Raw genomic sequence first — 24,475 nt, forward strand, 5'->3', positions numbered from 1 at the left:
GGCGAGATATGGATAAACACCGGGAGCGGCTTGCCGAGGTGGAGCGGAGGGTTGGAGACGTGGAAGATGTTACCCGCGACCATGATGCCTCCCTCCGTACCCTGCAGGTGCGGGTGAAGGCGCTGGAATCCAGGGCTGAGGACCACGAGAACAGGAATAGGAGGAACAACCTGAGGTTGGTGGGCCTCCCGGAGGGGTCGGAGGGCCGTGACACCGAAGCCTTTACCGAACGTTTGCTACGTACACTTCTCCCGATCGCTGAGTTCTCCCCTCATTTTGTCGTGGAACGAGCGCACAGAATGCCGTCGGTTCGTGGCCCACCGGGCGCCCCGCCACGCACGTTTATTTTCCGCCTTTTGAACTTTAGAGACAGAGACCTGGTTCTTCGGGAGGCGAGGAAGGTGGGGGACCTGCGCTTTGAAAATGCTAAATTAATGCTCTTTCCTGATTATTCTGTGGAGACGCAGAGGCAACGCAGGACATTCGACCAAGTCAAGGCCCAGCTGCGCACCAAAGGTCTCAAGTACAACATGATGTTCCCCGCGAAACTCAGAGTGATTGACGGAGAATCCATTCGTTTCTTTACCGCCCCGAGTGAGGCCTCCAGATGGATTGATTCCCTTCCCCGGCAGAGATAATTTTTTGATGGTGATTACCTGACTGGGGTCCACAAGCATCACAAGCTTTGCCCAGTGTCACGCGGATCGGATTTCCCCCCCCCCCCCCCCAGCTCTGTCCCTCCATCTCGGAACTTGGAGGGCAGGTCGGAGTGCCCCTCTCCTTTTCATTACTGGTTTTGGGCAGGGGGCGCGGAGCCGACCTGATATTCTGATGCTCCTTAGGGGGGGGTCTACAGGTTCATGTTTTCATATTTCTGTCTTACGGGCCTTAGGGCCCTACCCCTTCCCTAGTTTATACCCGGGGGGGTTTGTATGATTACTTCTGGATGTGAATACACTGTACTGATGATGCTGGACCCCGCTACTCCGATGTTGTCGTCCTGTTGGATGAGTTGCTACTAAGAATGGGCCCTTGGAACATTCCAAGAGAATCTTGCACTTCAATCTGAGGCGTCACATACACTACGATTTGTTCCCTTTTGTCTTGTTTTTTCTTTTCCTTTGCCTCCAGGAAGCGGCTGCGCTGGAGTTTGTCTACTCTGCGCAGGAGACTCTGTCCTAGGTGTGCTGGTTGATACGCACCGCCCCCACGGGAGATTTCTCCTTTAAATGGGTTTGATTATGTTTGGTTTGGGTTCTCAAACACCCTGGGGCTGTTTTTTCTGGGGTGTGGGGTGGGAAGGGAGGGGAGTTCTGTTTTTTTTTCTGTTTTTTTTGTTGTCTTTTTGTTACATGCTTTCATGTTTTCTGGTATAGACAGCGCTACTATAATGAATGTACAAGGTATATCATTGCATTACTTAAGATGAGATATTTGTGCCTTGACCCTGGCCGGGTGGTCTTATCCGTTGGTCCCCCCTGCCCTTCCAGATTATGGCTCCGTTGAAGATCCTCTCCTGGAACGTTAGGGGGCTTAACCAGAAGATTAAACGCTCTCTTGTTTTTGACTACATGAAAAAATATGCTCCGCATATCTGTATTCTTCAGGAGACGCACCTAGTGGGGGGAAGGATTATGGGATTGAAGAGGCCCTGGGTGGGATACCACTATCATGCCACATACTCCGGCTATGCCCGGGGGGTTAGCGTCCTTATCCATAGGTCCCTTAATTTTGAGCCTCTTGATATTGTCACAGATAAGGACGGGAGATACGTGCTGGTCCATGCCACAATAGACATGATAGAAATGGTGCTGGTGGGTCTTTATATGCCTCCTCCTGCGGATCTGTCTCTACTACATAAACTGACTGCCCTGATAGCCCAATTCCAGACTGACAATGTGGTTATAGCAGGGGACTTTAATATTCCTCCTAACCCTTCCCTGGATAGGTTGACGCCTGACCGGGCCACAGACTCTCCAGTTTCTCGCTGGGCACAGGTGTTTGGGCTGGAGGATGTCTGGAGGTGGAAACACCCATCAGATCGCCAGTTTACGTGCCACTCCTCCTCCCACAACACACTCTCCCGTATTGACCTAGTCTATGCTGGTGCCCCCATGCTTCCCAGGGTCCTTGGAATAGAGTTACTTCCTTGGGGCATCTTTGACCACTCCCCACTGCTGTGTACATTGCAAACCTCTACCCCTCAGAGGGATAGACTATGGCGTTTGTCTAGGTACTGGATTGAGCATCCCACCATTGCCTTTGAGATGGGCGGTGAAATCCGGGGATTTTGGGCCTCAAATGTTGGCACGGCTTCTGGGGGGATGGTCTGGGATGCCTTCAAGGCCTATATGAGGGGGTGTTACCTCTCCTCCATTGGTCGGGAGCGCAGGAATGATAAGATCACGGTAGAGGAGGCAGAGGCCAGGGCCCAAGAACTGGAGACCCGGTTCACGCTCACGGCTCAGGATATGAAAGTAGCGTATAGAGAGGTGGTGCTCCTTAGGGTGGCTAAAACAAGCAAACGTCAACTGGCTCAGACGCAGAGGATTTTTGAACAGGGCGAAAAGACGGGGAGATTGTTGGCCTGGATCTCGAGGGAGCAGGCCCCAATCTCCACTATCCCTCGAATACAGAATAGTGCTGGGACAATGGTGACGGATCCCCTTGCCATCAACGCTTGCTTTGCAGAGTTCTACTCCGCCCTTTATTCATCTAGGGTGCAGTACTCAGCGCAGGAGTTAAGTGCTTTTCTAGAGGGGGTGACACTCCCTGCCCTTACTTCTGAGGCCAGGGACGGTCTGGACTCCCCGATCACTCTGGCGGAAGTCCGGGTGGCACTGGGGTCCATGCAGCCGGGGAAGACCCCTGGGGAGGATGGGATACCCCCGGAATTTTATAAGTATTACCTAGAGGAGGTGTCAGTTAGAATGCATGATATGCTCACCGTGTCCCTCCGGGAGGGAGAACTTCCTCCATCTATGGCACAAGCCATCATAGTGGTGATCCCTAAACCTGGGAAGGACCCCCAGTTGTGCTCGTCATACCGACCCATTTCCCTACTCAACTCGGACGCGAAAGTGCTGACCAAAATCCTTGCCAGGCGACTGAACGAGGTTATACTTACCTTGATCCATGAGGATCAGTCTGGCTTTATGCCAGGGAAGGGGACAGATATTAATATTCGCAGGCTCTTTACTGTTTTGGCCTCGGGGGATGCAGAATGCGGGGAGGAGGTTGTGGTCTCCCTAGACGCGGAGAAGGCCTTTGATTCTGTGGAGTGGGACTATTTGTGGGCAGTCCTCCATAGATTTGGATTCGGTCCAGCTTTTATCTCGTGGGTCAGGGCGGTGTACAGAGCTCCCACGGCCAGAGTGCGTACGGGTGCGGTCCTCTCCCCGCTCTTTCCCCTCCATAGGGGAACCAGGCAGGGGTGCCCACTGTCCCCGGGGCTTTTTGCACTGGCAATTGAACCTATGGCGGCTATTCTCCGCTCCTCTCCTGAGGTTCGGGGTATTGTCCGGGGTCCTTTGCAGGAAAAAGTTTCGTTATACGCTGATGATACCTTGTTGTATCTCAAGGACGACGGAGCCTCCCTACAGGCGGCATTGTCGCATATAGACCGGTTTGGACAGTTCTCGGGTATACGTATAAACTGGGCGAAATCAATTCTATTCCCACTATATGATGGTGAGGGTGGTTCCCGAGTAGATGGGCAACTGCAGAGGGTTTCTCAATTTAAATACCTAGGGGTGGAAATACACAGAGACTTGAAACAATTTATTACCCTTAACCTGAGTCCGGTGGTTACCCAGTTGACCCAGAGGTGTACTGGGTGGAGGTCCTTGCCGCTTTCGCCAGTGGGACGGGTCAATTTAATTAAAATGTCGGTCCTTCCTCGGTTTACCTATCTCTTCCGTCAGACCCCAGTCCACATCCCGCTTAGATTTTTTAAGAAATTAGATGGCATTGTTTCGTCCTTCGTCTGGAATGGTAGGCCCCCTAGAATAGCTAAAACAACCCTCCAACGGCCCCTTGTGAGTGGCGGTCTGGCACTGCCCTGTTTTCTGAAATATTACTGGGCGGCAGTCCTAGTGACTGTCAGGTGGTGGCTCTCCGAGGGCCCGGTCAACCCTGCGTCCTCGTTGGAGGCGGCGTTGTTGGGCTCTTATGCGGAACTCAGGAACCTGATCTATAGGGGACCACGATCTAACCCTGGGATAACCCTCCCGATGCGTACGACGCTTAAAATATGGGATCTGGTGAACAAAAGGTTGGTGGGCGCAGGGGTGTGGGCCCCGGGGACTCCCCTCTGGGGGAACCCCCGCTTGCCCCATTTTCAATCCATCCCGGATCCGATTGTTTGGGCCAGGCATGGAGTTACAACACTGGGGGACATAGTGTCCCAGGGGCAGCTACTCTCCTTCGATGCTATTAAACAGGCCAGGGACCTCCCGAACCATATGTTTTTCAGATTCCTGCAGTTGCGACACGCCTTCCGTTCTCAATTCCCATCTAGAGTGACTCTTGGGGTGTCGGCGGTGGAGGAGGCGCTTGGTCCTGAGGGGGGAGGGACGCGCACACTGTCCATGGTGTATGCCGCGCTGACCGTATCGGAGGAGACTAGGATCTCCCATTTGTTTGAGCTCTGGCAAGGCGACATTCCGGAGCTTACTGAGGAGGACTGGGAGGAGGGTTTACAGCAATACCTGACCCTTGCGATTTCTGCAAGGGACAGGTTTATACAATTGAAGTTCCTCCACCGGGTATATTTTTCACCGGCACGCCTGGCAAGGATTTACCCTGACCGATTGACTACCTGCCCCAGATGCAAAGAAGATGATGCTGACTTTTTCCACATGGTCTGGTCCTGCCCTGGGGTAGTGGGATTTTGGAGAGGGGTCCTGGCCGATATTAATGCAGTGGGGGAGCTTACGATTCCACTTAGCCCGATACCTCTCCTGCTGGGTATCTGTGATTTTCTGGATATCTCCTGGGGGAAGAAACTGTTTATTTTTTACACTACACTCTATGCGAGGAAAGCCATACTACTGCAATGGAATCAACCTCTCCCTCCTACTAAACAACTGTGGCAGTCCCTGGTGAACGCGGCTTTGCCGCTCTACAAACTCACATATCTGGGCAGGAACTGCCCTGGGAAATTTGGGAAGATTTGGGCGGCATGGGTTGAGGCGAAGCATTTGACTATTGCTTAGGCTAGGGGGAGTGGAGGGTGGGGGGGGGGTTTCCCTTTTTTGTAATTTATGTGGTTTTTTGTGTGGTGGGGGGAGGTCTCGGGGAGGTTTTACATTCTATGTTGCAATGATTAGTGACTCTACACATTGCTAAGAACTATCTGTGCTTATATGTGATACATTTGATTATCTGTCTACTCAAAATATGTATGTACTTTGCTGACGCATGTCTGTTTTCTGTTTTTTTTTTTGTTTGAAACATAAATAAAAAATCTTTGTTAAAAAAAAAAAGTGGACCTTCCGCTCATCGGAACCCTCCCCCCCTCCGGTGCCACAATCGGCACCTTTCAGGGGGGAGGGGGGTGCAGTTACCTGGATAATCCAGGTAACTGCACCCGCTTCCGGGACAGCTCTCTGCGGAAAGGGGCGTAACTTACGCCCCTTTCCGCAAGTGCCCGTCCCTTCCCGCAAGTGCCCCGCTGCCTGCTGGGAAACACACAGCTCCCAGAGGCAGCGGGGAGCGTCCTTATTGCGCAGCGCAATTCGCGCATGCGCAGTAGGGAACCGGGAAATGAAGCCGAAAGGCTCCATTTCCTGATTCCCATACCCAAGATGGCGGCGGCAGGACCCGACAGACGACCTAGCGATCGGCTTCGGGTGCCGACATCGCGGGCGCGCTGGGCAGGTAAGTGTCACTATTTTAAAAGTCAGCAGCTGCAGTATTTGTAGCTGCTGGCTTTTAAAAAAAAAAAAAAAAACGCGGAGTCCCGGTGGACTCCCGCTTTAATAGAGCTGTTGGAATATTTTTGCCAATGGTCTACGGTGCTGATGGTGATATTCTGGAAGCTGAGAAGTCTCGCTGTGTGGTTAAGCGAGGAAATTTCCCCCATTCACCTTGAATGTGTGAATGGGAATCATTTTTTGTTTGTTTTGTTTTTTTATCCATCTATGGCCAGCTTACGACTGGGTGAAATCTTAGTATAGCTTTGAGTACAATATGATTACTTGTGGTAATATGGCTTCTCATTGGACTTTAATATAGGTGCCTTGTTCTGGATAGAAACAAAATGGTACCTAAAATAAAATGCTAGTTGGTGCTGTTTAACCACTTTCAGACCGGACCATTTTGCTGGTAAATGACCAGAGGTCTTTTTACAATTTGGCACTGCGCTGCTTTAACTGGTAATTGCGCGGTCATGCAATGTTGTACCCAAACAAAATTTGCGTCCTTTTCTTCCCACAAATAGAGCTTTCTTTTGATGGTATTTGATTGCCTCTAAGATTTTTATTTTTTGCGATATAAACGTAAAAAGACCGCAAATTTTGAAAAAAAATGATATTTTCTACTTTTTGTTATTAGAAAAATCCAATAAACTCAATTTTAGTCATACATTTAGGCCAAAATGTATTCAGCCACATGTCTTTGGTAAAAAAAAGTCAATAATTGTATATTTATTGGTTTGCGCAAAAGTTGTCACATCTACAAACTAAGGTACGTTTTCTGGAATTTACGCAGCTTTTAGTTTACGACTGCCTATCTCATTTCTTGAGGTGGTAAAATGGCAGGGCAGTACAAAACCCCCCCCAAATTACCCCATTTTGGAAAGTAGACCCCCTAAGGAAATTGATAAGTGGCATGTTGAGCCCATTGAATATTTTATTTTTTTGCCTCAAGCGATTGAATAATGACAAAAAAAAATTTTTTTTTTTTTTTTTTACACAAAGTTGTCACTAAATGATATATTGCTCACACATGCTATGGGCATATGTGAAATGACACCCCAAAATAAATTCTGCTGCTTCTCCTGAGTACGGGGATACCACATATGTGGGACTTTTTGGGAGCCTAGCCGCGTACGGGGCCCCGAAAACCAAGCACCGCCTTCAGGCTTTCTAAGGGCGTAAATTTTTGATTTCACTTCTCACTACCTATTACAGTTTTGAAGGCCATAAAATGCCAAGATGGCACAAAACCCCCACAAATGACCCCATTTTAGAAAGTAGAAACCCCAAGCTATTTGCTGAGAGGCATTTTGAGTCCATGGAATATTTTATATTTTGCCACAAGTTGCGGGAAAATTACAAACTTTTTTTTTTCCACAAAGTTGTCACTAAATGATATATTGCTCACGCATGCCATGGGCATATGTGAAATGACACCCCAAAATAAATTCTGCTACTTCTCCTGAGTACGGGGATACCACATATGTGGGACTTTTTGGGAGCCTAGCCGCGTACGGGGCCCCAAAAACCAAGCACCGCCTTCAGGCTTTCTAAGGGCGTTACAGTTTTGAAGGCCATAAAATGCCAAGATGGCACAAACCCCCCCCAAATGACCCCATTTTGGAAAGTAGACACCCCTAAATTTAGGGGTACACTAGTGAGACTAGGTAATAAATGGCGGGTGCCCTGAAACTATAAAAAAATAACTAACCAACCAGCGTCGCCTGTAACAGTTATATGGTGATCACTGGTGAAAGGGTTAACTAGGGGGCAATCAGGGGGCTTTATGCGGTAGTATATGGGGGTCCCTGGCGCTATAAAAAGCTGCGGCGAACCTAAATACCTACCTGCCTAACTAGCGTCACCTGTGACACTAATACAGCGATCAGAAAAACGATCGCTTATTAGGCTGGGTTCACACTGGAGCGATGCGGGAACGCTACGAATCCGCGGCGGGTTCCCGCATCACATGCCTCCCGGCGGCAGTTCACACTGCCCTATGCGAACTGCTGGGAGTGTCAGTGAAATGTTAATGACACCCCCAGATCAGTTCGCATATCGCAGTGCGATCTGCAAACTCGGATCGCATGGTGTGAACACCCATGCGATCCGATTCTGCTGCGGACCAAAAAAAAGGGTCCCGTGCGAGTTTTGCGGCGGGTGCGACACGAATTCAGCCATACTATCTGTATGGCTGAACTCGAATCGCACAGAGATCGGATGTGATTTGCACTGCAGTGCGGTGCGAATCACATCCGTTCTCATAAACCGCTGCAATGTGAACCCAGCCTTAGTGACACTGGCGACGGGGGGTGATCACGGGGTTAAACCTTTATTGGGGGGGTTAGGGGGGTACCTTAGAACTAAAGGGGGCTAACCCTAACTGCCCTAACAGTTATTACAGTCACAAATGACACCCGCCGGGTGATCAGGGGGTTAAACCTTTATTAGGTAATAAATGGCGGGTGCCCTGAAACTATAAAAAAAATAACTAACCAACCAGCGTCACCTGTAACAGTTATATGGTGATCACTGGTGAAAGGGTTAACTAGGGGGCAATCAGGGGGCTTTATGCGGTAGTATATGGGGGTCCCTGGCGCTATAAAAAGCTGCGGCGAACCTAAATACCTACCTGCCTAACTAGCGTCACCTGTGATACTAATACAGCGATCAGAAAAACGATCGCTTATTAGGCTGGGTTCACACTGGAGCGATGCGGGAACGCCACGAATCCGCGGCGGGTTCCCGCATCACATGCCTCCCGGCGGCAGTTCACACTGCCCTATGCGAACTGCTGGGAGTGTCAGTGAAATGTTAATGACACCCCCAGATCAGTTCGCATATCGCAGTGCGATCTGCAAACTCGGATCGCATGGTGTGAACACCCATGCGATCCGATTCTGCTGCGGGCCAAAAAAGGGTCCCGTGCGAATTTGCGGCGGGTGCGATGCGAATTCAGCCATACTATCTGTATGGCTGAACTCGAATCGCACAGAGATCGGATGTGATTTGCACTGCAGTGCGGTGCGAATCACATTCGTTCTCATAAACCGCTGCAATGTGAACCCAGCCTTAGTGACACTGGCGACGGGGGGTGATCACGGGGTTAAACCTTTATTGGGGGGGTTAGGGGGGTACATTAGAACTAAAGGGGGCTAACCCTAACTGCCCTAACAGTTATTACAGTCACAAATGACACCAATGCAAAAAAAATAAAAAATGACATTGGTGTCACTGTGACTGGGGGGCAGGGGTAATTGGGGGGGTGTGAGTGTGCCTGGCATGTTCTACTGTGTAGTGTCGTGTTGGTGCAACTCACCGATCCTCTCTCCTCGGTGTCGGAACGAAAAATACCGACACGGAGGAGAGATTACATCACTTCCTCTCCTGTGTTTACATTACAGGAGAGGAAGTGATGTGACGAAGGATTTCTATTCGTCGGGAGCGATCGCGAGGGGGTGGCCATGAATGAATGGCCGCCCCCTCATCCCGGATCGCTCCCGAACGAATACCGACCGCCGCAGGCACTGATCTCGTAGAACTTGACAGGATTAAACCACTCTGCTGTAGGCAATGTTTTAGGGTTCTTACTAGACATGCATGTGAACCTGCTGGGGGGTCAGCAGTTAATAAAGATCTTAAAGTAAAAAAAGATTTTGGATGTGGAATGCATTGATTCATATAAATTTCTTTTAACTGCCTAATGAGTGGAGTTTGTTTGCTTTATCCTTCATTACATACAGATATGTGCACAGATGTGCACTTCTACAATAAGCTAAACTCGAATAAGGCACAGTTTTATCATACATACTGTGCATTTACATGATTCTGTGCGCAGCAGTGATTGGGCATCTCCTGTTCTTCTTTAAGGAGCAAAAACCTACAATGCTTTATTTTCTTTTTAAAAAAACCTTAAACGAATTGTAAAGTCAGACTTTTTTTTATCTTATTGCATTCTACAGCCTTCTTCCAAAATTGATTAAATTCATTATTTTCCTCACAATTCTACAAACAATACCCCATAATGACAACATGAAATATGTTTGAAATCTTTGCCAATTTATTAAAAATAAAAAAAATCACATGTACATAAGTATTCACCGCCTTTACTCAATATTTTGTTGAAGCACCAATTACAGCCTCAAGTCTTTGTGAGTATAATGCTACAAACTTTGCACACCAATAGTTGGGCAGTTTCTCCCTTCTTTTTTGAAGGACCTCTCAAACTCCATCAGGTTGGATGGGGAGCGTTGGTGCAGAGCCATTTTCAGATCTCTCCAGAGATGTTCAATCAGGTTCAAGTCTGGGCTCTGGCTGGGCCACACAAGGATGTTCACACTGTTGTCCCATAGCCACTCCTTTGTTATCTTGGCTGTGTGCTTAGGGTTGTTGACCTGTTGGAAAATTAACCTCCCCCAATCTGGGATCCAGAGTGCTCTGGAGCAGGCTTTCATCAAGGATGTCTTTGTACATTGATCCTGACTAGTCTCCCGGTTCCTGCCGCTGAAAAAAATCCCTAGATGATGCTGCCACCACCATCCTTCACTGAAGGGATGGTATTGGGCAGTTGATGAGCAGTGCCTGGTTTCCTCTAGACAAGCTTGCCATTCATGCCAAAGAGTTCACTCGTTCAATCAGACCATAAAAATTTTGTTTCTCATGGTCAGAGTCCTTCAGGTGCCTTTTGGCAAACTCCAGGTGGACTGTCATGTGCCTTTTACTGAGGAGTGGCTTCTGTGTGGCCACTCTATCATACATGCCTGATTGGTGAAGTGCCGCAGTGGTGGCGATTCTTCTGGAAGGTTCTCTCTCCACAGAGAAATGCTGGAGCTCTGTCAGAGTGACCTTTTGGGTTTTTGGTCACCTCCCTGACAAAGGCCCTTCTCCCCCAATTGCTCTGTTTGGTGGGTGTTCCGCTGTAGGAAGAGTCCTGTTGGTTCCAAGCTTCTTCCATTTACATATGTTGGCGGCCACTGTGTGTGTGCGCCTTTCCAAATCATGTCCAAGCAACTGAATTTACCACGGGTGGACTCCAAGTTGTAGATACATTTGAAGACTAATCAGTAGAAATTGGATGCACTTGATAATTGTGCCTGGGAGTACCATTTTAGCTGTATCACACACTTTTTCAACTTCTGCTTATAGACACAATGGAACTGAAACTATCATATTTCAAAAATTTTTGACAGATGCACAATTAACATGTGACTATATTGAAGATTCACAATGTGTGTCAGAAAATGGAAATTTGTCATTTGCAATTCATGCCAGGAATGTCGCTGGTTCTTCACCCTATAAACGAATATTTGCACCACAATGTATCAGCTGCAGATCTGCGGATTAGCCTGACTCCCTCTGATAAGCACATGTATAGACTTTTTTGCAGTAGGCAGCTCTGTGCGGCTCTGCTGCCTGAACTTCCTGATCGTGGGGGAAAGAGAAGAAATGATTGCTTGCTGTATTACTCCCTGCAGTGACCGTGTGCCAGGTTTGTGCTGTCACTGTGTAAAATGTGTCTAATAAAGGCACCTAATAATAAATATGCTCCTAATAAACCAAGACCTCTGTTAGGGGTACAGTGCACGCAATACCATGTATAGTTTATCGGGTCCAATGAGGTTTGATTATGTGCTTTGTATGTCCAGATGCGTCAGTGGGATAAAACAGTATAGTGGCTGCCAATCTGCCCAATTTTGCTAATTTATTGGGCCTTTATCAATGCACTTCAAAAATAAGTGTATATCACCACTGTGTTAACCTGTTCCCGACCAGCTCCTGCACATATACATCAGCAAAATGGCACGGCTGGGCAAAGTAACATACCCGTATGTTAGTTTGAATTTCCCGCCATGCGCGCGCAGGTGGTGCTCGCCTGCCGAGAGGTCTGTGACTGTACTAGCGGGTCACGGCGGGGATACCCGGGATCGTGTCATGGAGCTCAAGAACGGGGAGATGCCGATGTAAACAGCACTACCTAGTAACAGCTGCGTCTGCTCCCTGTCATCGTGATCAGCGATCAGTGTGCTGTCTCACACAGCTACGCCCCCATACAGTTAGAAACACATTCCTAGGAACACTTAACCCCTACACTGCCACCTAGTGGTTAACCCCTTCACTGCCAGTGACATTTTTACAGTAATCAATGCAATTTTATAGCCTCGATTGCTGTATTAATGTCAGTGGTCCCAAAAATGTGTCAAGTGTCCGCCAAAATGTCAGTCACGATAAAAATCGCTGATCGCCGCCATTACTAGTAAAAAATAATAATAATAAATGCCATAAAACTATCCCCTATTTGTAGACGCTATAACTTTTGTGCAAACAAATCAATAAACGATTATTGCGATTTATTTTTATTTATTTTTTTACCAAAAATATGTAGAAGAATACGTATTGGCCTAAACTGAGGGGAAAACGTTTTTTTAAATATATTTTGTGGGGGATATTTATTATAGCAAAAAGTAAAAAATGCGTTTTTTCAAAATTGTTGCTTTTTTTTTTCCTTTGTTTATAGCGCAAAAAATTAAAAACCGCAGAGGTGAACAAATCAAGGTGATCAAACCACTAAAAGAAAGCTCTATTTGTGGGGGAAAAAAGGACACCAATTTTGTTTGGGAGCCACGCAATTGTCAGTTAAAGCGACGCAGTGGCGAATTGCTCTGGTCAGGGAGGGGGTAAATCCTTCCAGGGCTGAAGTGGTTAAAGATAAATAAAAAAATTCTTCCTGCGAATGCCATTCTTTGTTTACTGCAGCCCAAAAGCCTCTTATAGAAGGTCCTCACATCTTTGTAAAAAAACTGTGATGTAAAAAATCTTGCATACGGATATCTTTGCAATGCTAGACAGACAGTTGAAGTATTTTTCTTTGTCATCTTTCGATCTCTGAGCTTTGTACACACCAGCTGGATTGAATAAAAAAACTGACAGATCTGGTCAGGGGCACTGTACTAACAATCCGATGTTTGTACAGCAATCTCCCCTACTGTTCTATTGTGGCCCCCGCCAGAACATTCCAATCTGTTTTCGCAGCCATTGGCTGAGAGCGCTGATCAAGAGCCCTTTTCCAACATGCTCATCAGACAGGAGCTGGCCGAGCGGCTGGCTTCTGTCCGACCAGTTGCCATGCACACAGGCCGAAGGTCGGCTGGTTTTTATTGAACCGGCTGATGTAGACTGACATTCGGCCCTTGTGTATTTGGCTTTAGGCTCTTGTTTTTTTTTTCCTACTTTACACAAAATAAGCACTTTTGTAATTTTCTTGGCTTGGTATGTAAAATGAAGCCTGTGAAACATAGTAAAGACAACTCGAAAGAAAATGTTCCTTTGGGTAACACAGGTAAAAGGACATCTGTACCTAGGTAAAGCAATAAATGGCACATAAAAACCTATATAAATGATATAAAACACCAAAACAAAGTGAATGCGTATGCAAATATTCAATCATGAAAGTCCAAATAGTCCATTAGTGTATAATACCAAAAGTGCACAAAGATGTTCAGATCCAAGTGACTTCATAAAATATGTAAGATGTCCCAGATGTGATTCTTTAAAGGTAAGAATCACCTTGCTAGGGAGGAGGGTTACCAGATACTTTGGACCTGGTGAGGCTTACGCCAAGTCAAACGAGCTTTATCAATTGGATAAACCCGTCAGGTATGTTCATATCTCAAAATCTTCCGAAGCTGGCACCATACATTCCCAAAAGCCAAATGAGGGGTAAAGGTTTGGAGTTTCTCATATAGCCCATAAAAATGAAAAAACTCACATAGCGTAACCCCATTTAAAATCCTTTTTAATGTAAAAAAAAGTGATTACTCATATTTCCATAGGTATAAACAGCATATAAATTCGCAGTAAAGCGATGTCTATTGGTAGGGCTACTCAACGCGTTTTGACTCACACAGTTGTCATCTGGGTTGTGGATTGCTTAAATAGAAACAATGACCCCTAAGTGCTCTAAGTACCGCTAAATTGTTGTATGACATCACTTCCGGTAACGACCCCGGGAAGTGAATTATATACATCTTACCTAATCCCAATATATAATAATTCGGACATCCAATAATATTCAGAGTTGTTATTATAGATTCTTATATTGTGTTGTATATAAGAAACAAACATTCATATTCAACAATAGCATCCATTCGAGGCATATCCGTGGTTGCTGTGCTGTCATTTATGCTAACCAAGCCTCGCTATGAAAATAAGGCTTGGCTACATATAAAGTGCGCTATTCAAGCCTTGTCGTAAAAACAAGGCTACGATTCCCGTCGTATATAAACCGGGCCTTGCTATGAAAGCGAGGCTCTGACCAGAACTAGCGCAGACCAGTGCTTGAATGGTGCACTTTGTATGTAGCTAAGCCTCGTTTTCATAGCGAGGCTTGGTTAGCATACATGACAGCACAGCAACCGCGGATATGCCCTGAATGGATGCTGGTGTTTATTATGTACAACACAATATAAGAATCTATAATAATAACTCTGAATATTTTTGGATGTCCGAATTATTATATATTGGGATTAGGTAAAATGTATATAATTCACTTCCAGGGTCGTTGCCGGAAGTGATGTTATACAACAATTTGGCGGTACTTGGAGCACTTAGGGGTCATTGTTTCTATTTAAGCGATGGTGTTTGGGGGGGGGGGGGGGGTTCACACCCCAGATGACGACTGTGAGTCGAAACGCGTTGGATGGACCTACTAATAGACATAATTTTACTACAAAATTATATGCCGTTTATATCTATGGAAATGCGAGCAATCTACTTTTTAATGTAAAAAAAAAAAAAGATTTTGAAATGGGGTTACGCTATGAGTTTTTTCACTTTTATGGCCTATATGTGAAACTCCAAATGTTCACCCCTCATTTGGCTTCTGGGAATGTATGGTGCCAGCTTCTGAAGGTTTTGAGATATGAACGTATCTCTGACGGATTTATCTAATTGACAAAGCTCGTTTGACTTGGATGGCGTAAGCCTCACCAGGTCCAAAGTATCTGGTAACCCTCCTCCCTAGCACGGTGGTGGTGGTGTTTACGCATTCTATGGATGTCTTCATGTACTTACATATTTTATGAAGTCACTTGGATCTGAAAATCTTTGTGCACTTTTGGTATTATTCACTAATGGAGTATTTTGACTTTCTTGATTGCATATTTGCATACGCATTCACTTTGTTTTGGTGTTTTATATCATTTATATAGTTTTTTTATTATGTGCTATAAAGGTTCACGTATATATCACTATATAGAATATCTATAGTGGGTTATATCCACATGGTGGTAATTTTTGCAACATAGCAGTGTTGGTGGCTAGATTGCATATAATCACTTGGAATCTTTGTTTATTGCGCAGTACTTTTCCCTTTTCTGAAGCAATAAATAGTAATAAAATATCCTACGTCATTTTTTCAAAACTGTTATGCCATCCCGACTGTTCTGTTAAACATAGTTTGCATACTTTTTGTTTTCCAGTTATCTGCAGAACATGCCTGATATTTGGCAAATCAAAGGCAATAAAATGTCTGGCTAAGTCACGATAAAATTGTTGAGAAAGCACTAATATTGCACTTGGGTATTGAATGTTGTAGAATAGGAATGGGCTCACATGTGTTTGAATGGTAGTCCCAACCCACCTGAGCAATCCTGCTAGGAAGCCGTCACTTCACATCGCCAATCATAGACAGCATGTGTATGTGCAGCTGCGGGCTGGGAAATACATCACTGCTTATGATTGGCAGTGTGCAGTGACGGCTTCCTGGTGGGATTGCCTGGGCCCATTGTAGAATTCCTAATACAGGTTATATCTAAGCCCATTTTTTGCCATACTTGCTTGTTACATTGATTGTGCTATGATTTCCCCATTTGGCAAGGTATGCCATAACTTAAAAGGCAAGTTATCTTTTTATATTTTCAGTGACTAAGTAGTTATAAAGCTATCCTGTGGGTAGCTTTAATTGTGCTCTGTTGCTGATAACTCTTGATGTAGTTGAACAAACTCAATGCTTGAACCCTTTTACTTGTTGCAATTTTTTTATTTTATCTTTTTTTTTGCGTTTTTTCTTTTTTACACATTTTGAAAAACTTTTTTTTTTTTTTTTTTTTTTTGTTTTAGATCAAGCTTCTGAGGTACAAATCACCATGATGCTGACTGAAAGCTGCAAACTAAGAGGCCTACACCACCGGTAAGTTACTGTAATGAATGTGTGTATACAGAATTTACATGGCAGCATAGAGTTGGCGTCTGTTGTCAAGAAGAGCTCTTTTGTTTCTATTACATACAGTTGGAACTTGAAGCGCAACTTCAGTCATTTTTTTCATCTTTCCATATATTAAATCTTCTGCCCTTGTTGTTTTAACATTGGATAGTGAAACGTTTTTTTCCCTGCCAGTAAATACCTTATACAGCCCGCTTCCTGTTTCTTTTCTGGAAAAAAAGCCTAGGCTTATGATGACATGCACAGCTCTATCTCCTGAGTATGCCAGGAAGGGAGGGGGATGAGTCATAAGGGGGCCAATGAGAACTGCAGAGCTGTAGGTGTGCCTCTGTGTGTGTTTGTGTAAATCCAAGAAGTGAACAGGAAGCAGCTTGAGCTGCCCACAGTTAAAATGGTTGCAGCCAGAATCGGTGGAAGAAGATTTCTGCAGCATATTTGGCAAGTACAGAATCACAGTATATATAAAATAATATGCAAAGTGGGTGGAGGAATACTTCAGAATGGCAAAGATGTTTTTATTACAAATTATGTTAGCAGACTGCAGTTCCTCTTTAAAATTACATCCCTGTCCATTCGAGGGATGTCCCTATCATGGTAAAATAATTGATGTGGAGGGGACTTTCAGTTCAAATGCAGTTGACTCCAGCTGCTGGCGGGGAACCCAGAGGAGCAGGTTTGGAGCCAATCTGTACAATTAGCTGGCATACCAGAAGTAGAATGGAGATCCTCTAGCCAGGCTGCCTGAATAGAAAACTTTACTGTGGCATTATTCTTATTTTACAAATCTATTTTGGATCATGCGATCGCTGATTTTGTGTTGTGCAATGATGTGGTATCATTTTTATTCTAGATTTTATACCATATAGTTTGCTATCCCCTTCATGCCTAAGCCTTTTTCTGACACTTGTTGCTTAAAAATTAAAATCTGTATTTTTTGCTAGAAATCCCCCAACCATTATATACAGTGCCTTGAAATGGTATTCACCCCCTTGGCATTTTTCATGTTTTGTTGCCTCACAACCTGGAACTAACATGAATTGTTTGAGGATTTGCATCATTTAATTTACAGAACATGCCTACAACTTTGAAGATTTTTATTTTTTATTGTGAAGCAAACAGAAAAAAGTCGGTGTGCATAACTATTTACCCCCCTAAAGTCAATACTTTGTAGAGCCACCTATTGGGACTATCACAGCTCCAAGTCACTTTGGATCTATGAGCTTGCAACATCTTATTATGGATGGATGGATGGTTTGTGCTTGTGAACAGCAATCTTTAAGTCTGACCAAAGATTTTCTATTGGATTGAGGTCTGAGCTTTGACGAGGCATTTCCAACACATTTACATGTTTACCTTAAAACACTCAAGTGTTGCTTTAGCAGTGTGTTTGGGGTCATTGTCCTGCTGGAAGACGAGCCTCTGTCCTAACCTCAAATCACACAGAGTGGTACAGGTTTTTCTCTACAATATCCCTGTATATAGCACCATCCATCTTCCTCAGCTCTGGCCAGTTTTCCCGTCCCAGTTGCTGAAAAACAGACCCTTCAGGTCTGATATGGATATTAAGGGGAACCCCGCATCAAATTTAAAAAAAAATTGACGTGGGGTCCCCCTAAAAATCCACACCAGACCCTTTATCCGAGCACGCAACCTGGCAGTCCGCAGGAAAAGAGTGGGGGATGAGAGAACGGCCCCCCTCCCTCCTGAACCGTACCAGGCCACATACCCTCAACATTGGGAGGATGTCTGTGACCCCTCAAAGCACCTTGTCCCCATGTTGATGAGGACAAGGGCCTCATCCTCACAAACCTGGCCGGTGGTTGTGAGGGTCTGCGGGCGGGGGGCTTATCAGAATCTGGAAGCCCCCTTTAACAAGGGGACCCCCAGATCCCGCCCCCCCCTGTTTGAAATGGTAAGGGGGTACAAAAGTACCCCTACCATTTCACAAAGAAAGTGTAAAAATGGTTAAATAAGACAAACACACTTTTGAAAAATTCCTTTATTAAAAATAAAAAAATGATTCCAGCGGTGCTAATCCACTCTTGCTATCCAGCGACGAATCTCCGGGGTCCAGCGATGGATGATCATATCCAGCGATGGGGGATCTCAGTCCAGCGCTGTCCATACATCCGTCTTCTGTCTCCACTCCGGAGACACTGCAGGGATCCCAGCGCTGACGTTTCTTATATTAGGAGGGCGGGGCCACCCGTCACCTGACCCCGCCCCTCTGACGCTGGAGAGGGAAGCCAGGGGTTCCCCCGCCCCCTCTGATGTAAAGCCGGTTTCCGTTACATCAGAGGGGGCGGGGTCACCCATACATCACTGGGGAACCCCTGGCTCCCTTCACCAGCGTCAGAGGGGGCGGGGTCAGGTGACGGGTGGCCCCGCCCTCCTAATGTAAGAAACGTCAGCGCTGGGATCCCTGCAGTGTCTCCGGAGTGGAGACAGAAGAAGGATGTATGGACAGCGCTGTATATGATCATCCATCGCTGGACCCCGGAGATTCGTCGCTGGATAGCAAGAGTGGATTAGCACCGCTGGAATCTTTTTTTTTTTTTTTAATAAAGGAATTTTTCAAAAGTGTGTTTGTCTTATTTAACCATTTTTACACTTTGTGAAATGGTAGGGGTACTTTTGTACCCCCTTACCATTTCAAACAGGGGGTGGGGCGGGATCTGGGGGTCCCCTTGTTAAAGGGGGCTTCCAGATTCTGATAAGCCCCCCACCCGCAGACCCTCACAACCACCGGCCAGCGTTGTGAGGATGAGGCCCTCTTCCTCATCAACATGGGGACAAGGTGCTTTGAGGGGTCACAGACCCCCAAAGCATCCTCCCAATGTTGAGGGTATGTGGCCTGGTACGGTTCAGGAGGGAGGGGGGCCGCTCTCTCGTCCCCCCCCCTCTTTTCCTGCGGCCTGCCAGGTTGCGTGCTCGGATAAAGGGTCTGGTATGGATTTTTAGGGGGACCCCCACGTCAATTTTTTTTTTTTAATTTGACACGGGGTTCCCCTTAATATCCATGTCAGACCTGAAGGGCCTGGTAATTGAATTTAGGGGAACCCCCAAGCTTTTTTTTTTTTTTTTTTTTTTTTTTTTTTTTTTTAAATCAATGAATGAATGAATTGTCGGCTAATACAGAGACAACTCATTGAGTGTTCTCTGTATTACGGGGAGCCGACAATTTAGCCGCAAGTGATTTTAAAAGACTTTTTTTCCTGCACAAATGACACTTTGTGCAGGGACAGTTCTAAGCACCAGAAACATGCGCCCCTTCACAGGCATACTATAGATACCCCCCAGCTACAAAATTTAAAGGAATATTACACTTTTATTGTTTCACTTTAATCATTATTAAAATCACTGCTAAGAAAAAAACGTCAGTTTTTAAAACTTTTTGTTGCAGTGATCCATGTCCCCTGGGGCAGGACCCGGGTCCCCAAACACTTTTTAGGACAGTAACTTGCATATTACCCTTTAAAATGAGCACTTTAGATTTCTCCCATAGACTTTTACAGGGTGTTCCGGCTTTTCGAATTTGCTGCGAACAGCCCAAATTGTTCACTGTTCGCTGAACAGGCGAACAGGCAATGTTCGAGTCGAACATGAGTTTGACTCGAACTCGAAGCTCATCCCTATTGCTTAAGCATGCATGGATGCACAAAGATGAATGTTCATGTTTGCAGAAACATACAAGAATTTACATGTTTGCATGGAAATTCATGGTTGCACAGAATGCATGGTTGCTTAAGCATGCATGGATGCACAAAGATGAATGTTCGTGTTTGCAGAAATATACAAGAATTTACATGTTTGCATGGAAATTCATGGATGCATAGAATGCATAATCGCATGGAGATGCATGGTTATTAATGCTTGCATAAAGATGCAAGATTTGAAGTGTACACTAAACACAAAAACCGTAAATAATGATGAAAGGGATCCGCGCAGGCTTCTAACACGTTAATTTTATAGAAAGATAATCCCAAATGGTGTGAAAAAGTAAACACAATAGCTGAAATCCAAAATAAAATGTGTATACATCAAAAAAGTCCATCAGTGATAAATTATTGACAATAATCACGAGTGTCCATAATTCTGGTGAATCTTCTAAATCGGGGGTCTCCAAACTTTTTTCAACACGAGGGCCACATTGTAGATTTTGCAAGTATTCAGGGGCCAAGAAAAAAAAAATCAGTTATGTATAAAATACATGAATGAATAACATTTTAAATCTATATATATTTTACATGGATAATTTTTGTAATCAGTATGATATGACTGATGACAAAAGAGAAGAAAAATGTAGTAAAACAGACATTCAAAATAAACTTGGGCCTTTAATATGAAGAAAAATAAAATCATCAATTTCAACACAGATCTGGCAATTTTGTGTAAACAGCAAAACATAATGCAAATAATTATGTGCTTCATGTTTACAAAACAAAAAAACTATTTTTACAAATTGAATGTGAACGATGGAACAGATTTTTTTAATTTCAAAATGTCACTGTACTGAGGTTTCAAGCTTGTGGAGCCAATTAGAATGGACTTCAAATGATCATTTGATACATTTGCTTGATATTTGGACTTGACATACTTAATTTTTGAAAATGTTTGTTCACACAAGTCTATGAGCAAAATTGCTTTAAATTTGGAAACTGCTCAGGCTGTAAAGATTTATAAAATTGGATCAAATTTCTTTAAATTTGTCTATCAACATGTCATCTGATTGTAGGTCAATAATTTCCATTTGAAACTGACTTGGGAGTGTTTTAACATTGCAGTCAAATGGATTTTGAAACAGTTTTATATCATCTGCTCTACCCTCAAGATCAGAAAATTGTCCCTGAAATTGTTTTTGCAAGCCCTGAATGATTTCAGTTGCAAATGAAGAAGGAAATTCTGTTTTTGCTTTCTTCATGAAATTTTTCACAACATGGGAAATTAACCAAATGATGGACTTTCACCCATCCTTCAAAAAGCATGAGTTTTGCCCTGCATGACTTGACATGCACAAATAGGTCACAAATCAAATTGGTTTCACCTTGCAATTTCAGATTCAGTTAATTCATATGGTCTGTCAAATATGCAAAAAATGCCAATTTCCAAAGCCAGTCAGTGTTTGACAAAAGTGGGATGGGTCATTTATTTTCTGTTAGAAATTAATTCATTTCTGAAGCGTGATAGAACTGTTCCACAACTAAGCCATCGAACTGTTGTATAGTAAGTCGAGTCAACGTACTTTGAGTCGGTTTCTTTCAGAAAATCACGAAACTGGCAATGATTAAGCCCATAAGATCGAATAAAATTTACTACTGAAACAGAACACAAGACATATCCAGATATTTTCCACACAATGCTTGCTGATGTATAATGCAATGCAGGAACATGGGCTTTGAGAATCTACCAACCTCGCAAGTTTATTTGTCCAACAAAACCTTTCTTCACCCTAGACATGTCACGCATTGCAGTTTATTCCACTCCAGGTTATATTCCATCGGGTTTTTTGCAGTTCTTTGAAGATGTCTTCTCCAGTTACTGTGCTGTGCATGCTATGCACTGATGCTAACTCGTGTGACATGAAATTCGCTGTCGACACCACAAATTAATACTAAAAGTTGGGCTGTATCACACACATCAGTTTGACTCATCAAGTGCAAGAGAATACACCAGAACATTTTTTGCTTTTTCTGCAATTTGATTAACTATATTGCTTCATATATCATCAATTTTACAGGCAACAGTATTTGGTGCAAAACTTAGTTCTGAACAAATTTGCTTTTTCTGGGCATAACTCTTCCACTGCTTCCATCATACACTCCTTGATGAGATCTTTGTCAGTGAATGGTTTTCCTCTTTTAGCCAAGGCACAAGCTACTTTATAACTGGCCCGAGTTAAATCTTCATTTTCACTTTTCTTTTGCGTAAATAGAGCTTTTTGGGAAAGCAAATTGCGTTGCAACAATTGAAATTTCTCCAAATGTTGTGTTCCTGTGAATTTGGAATAACTTTGTTCATGTTTTGTCTCATAGTGCCGACACAAATTGTACTCCTTCAAAACGGCAACAGTTTAGTTGCATATGAGACACCAGGCTTTATCGCCTGCTTGTACAAAAAAGTACTTTGTTTTATTGTTCATTAAACAGGCGGCACTTGCTGTCCACTTTTCTTTTTACCTTCCATAACTGAAGGAGACATCCGAACAAGGAAAAGAGTTGAGAGTTTACATTTACATCAGGTCCTCATCATAGTTCCCCTTATGTATGTGTGGTCCTCAAGATCCCCCTTTATATCTGGATCTCAGATTTCCCTCACATCTGTTTCCCCATCAGAGTCATGCCATACAACTGCATCTCCAACAGAGTCTCCATCACATCTGTGTCCCCATCAGAGTCTCCTTGCACACCTGTGTCCACATTTGAGCCTTTCCGCGTGTCCGTGTCCCAGTCAGAGCTTTTTCCGCATGTTTGTCCCCGTCAGAGCCTTTCCAAACATCGGTGTCCCCCATCAGAGTCTCCTTGCACTTTGTGTCCCCATCAGAGACTTTCTGCACATCTGTGTCCTCCATCAGAGTCTCCTTGTACATTGTGTCCCTATCGGAGCCTTCCGCTCGCCGGTGTCCCCATCAGAGCCTCATCTGCTTTCTATTTTGTTTATAAAAATAAACTATTAGCACTTCTATTTCTGAAAGAATTACTAATTTACTGCATTCTTTGCACATTAATGTGTGTGGATAGATAAATAATAATTTTCTATTTTCTATATATAATATAAAAAAAAATTATACACACACACACACACACACACACACACACACACACACACACACACACACACACACACACACACACACACACACACACACACACACACACACACAAATTGCTTATTACAGTGATTATCACTCTAAAAATGGTTTCAACTTCTATATCATGAATGGCTTTCCTTCATGGCTCATTGTTTAATATGATTATTGCTGTGATTGAAAATCACGTGCTACAGGGCTGTTGTGATTGGCCCTGTACCATGTGATCACTATCCATTCAAAGGGATCACCATAGTAAGCAATGGTAGCATGACTGGAAGTCATTCATGACAGTTTACTGTGGTTAGTCACAGTGATCATATGGTACTTAGGCCGATCACAGCTCCCCGAAACCATGATTGGTGCTCTGCTGTGTCCAGATCGGTCAAAGATTGCATCACTGATTTTATATATTAAAAAAAAATTCATACATCATGGGACACAGTTAACCCCTCCCATACAGGAAGTATATAATTTTTTTTTTTTTTTTTTTTTTTTTTTTTAGCAGTGTCTGCAAGGTGGATGGCCATGTTTGTTTGAGCTCTCTTAGCGCCAAGGCTCTAGTCCCACAAACAGTTCTTAAATGAATCAAGGGATTGACCAGATCCATTTGACACAGGCTCTATATGCTTAGATAAATGGTACCCGAGCAACACAAGATCCTGCAAGGTTTTGCCTGTAATGTGACCTCTGGGCGCTGGACCCTACGGAGTGGAATCCTGGACACCACAGCGCTAAGGCATTCCTGCAGGGTGCTGTATAAGTCCAAGGGAGTGGGCCCTAAACATGAAAAGGGTACCCAGTCGTCCTTGAAAGTCCTCAAGTGACAGGAACCCACAATTATGGGTGCAGATTGGGCTCTTAGTTTATAAGCTGCCTTGCGCCTGGATGGGTTAGTGAAACCCCCTTGTTTACTTATTGTAGGATGTTCCAGTGATTGTAACAATCAGTCAAGCTAGCTAGACACTGGGCACCTGTGTGCGGTGACCATACGGGGGAGTTTTGGGCTAGCTTTGGGTGTTTGCAAAGTGTACCTTCTTTGCTTGTCTGGCTGTTTTTTTTACCTGATTGATGGAGCCTCATGCTTCACCACGGCGCACGTGCATTCGTTGGTCGATCCTGCTATGCTCCGCAGTTTGCCTGATGGCCATAGCATATCCATTGTGCACACTCGGAGCCAAGCATGCGCTATAGCATAATCTGGGTGCATGGAGAGTCGCGTCATATGCGAATACAGCCGCACCTGTTTGGCGGGAATGCACACGCATGCACAGAACGTTCCGGTGCACAGCTAGCTTATTTAAGCTGTGTATGCCAAGCATGCAGTGCTTCTAGAAGGCAGCTGTGGGACACAGAGCAGGCTCTGAACCAGGCACTTGCAGCGGTTCATTTCTCCTTACCTGCATCACATGAGTCACCAGGTGTTGCTTGGCAGGCTAAGGTGCTTAGCGGATTTTGTTTGCATAGGGACTTGGTGAGCCCTATTAAGGGTCTCCCTTCTGAGGTGTGTTTATACTACACCCAGGTACTCCC

General features: G+C 44.6%; 1 protein-coding gene across 2 annotated transcripts in view; it reads left to right on the top strand.

The window, feature by feature from the left end:
* RYK (receptor like tyrosine kinase) overlaps positions 1–24,475 on the top strand; it is a 242,654-nt gene that overhangs the window by 155,156 nt on the left and 63,023 nt on the right. For both annotated transcript variants that reach the window (XM_077488654.1, XM_077488655.1), the window contains exon 10: positions 16,035–16,104. In XM_077488654.1, coding sequence (XP_077344780.1) covers positions 16,035–16,104 — 70 coding nt within the window. The remainder of the gene's footprint in view (positions 1–16,034; positions 16,105–24,475) is intronic.

The sequence above is a fragment of the Lithobates pipiens genome, unplaced genomic scaffold, assembly GCF_037356315.1.
Source record: "Lithobates pipiens isolate NorthernLeopardFrog02 unplaced genomic scaffold, aLitPip1_a1.2 Scaffold_18, whole genome shotgun sequence".
Taxonomy (NCBI): Eukaryota; Metazoa; Chordata; class Amphibia; order Anura; family Ranidae; genus Lithobates; species Lithobates pipiens.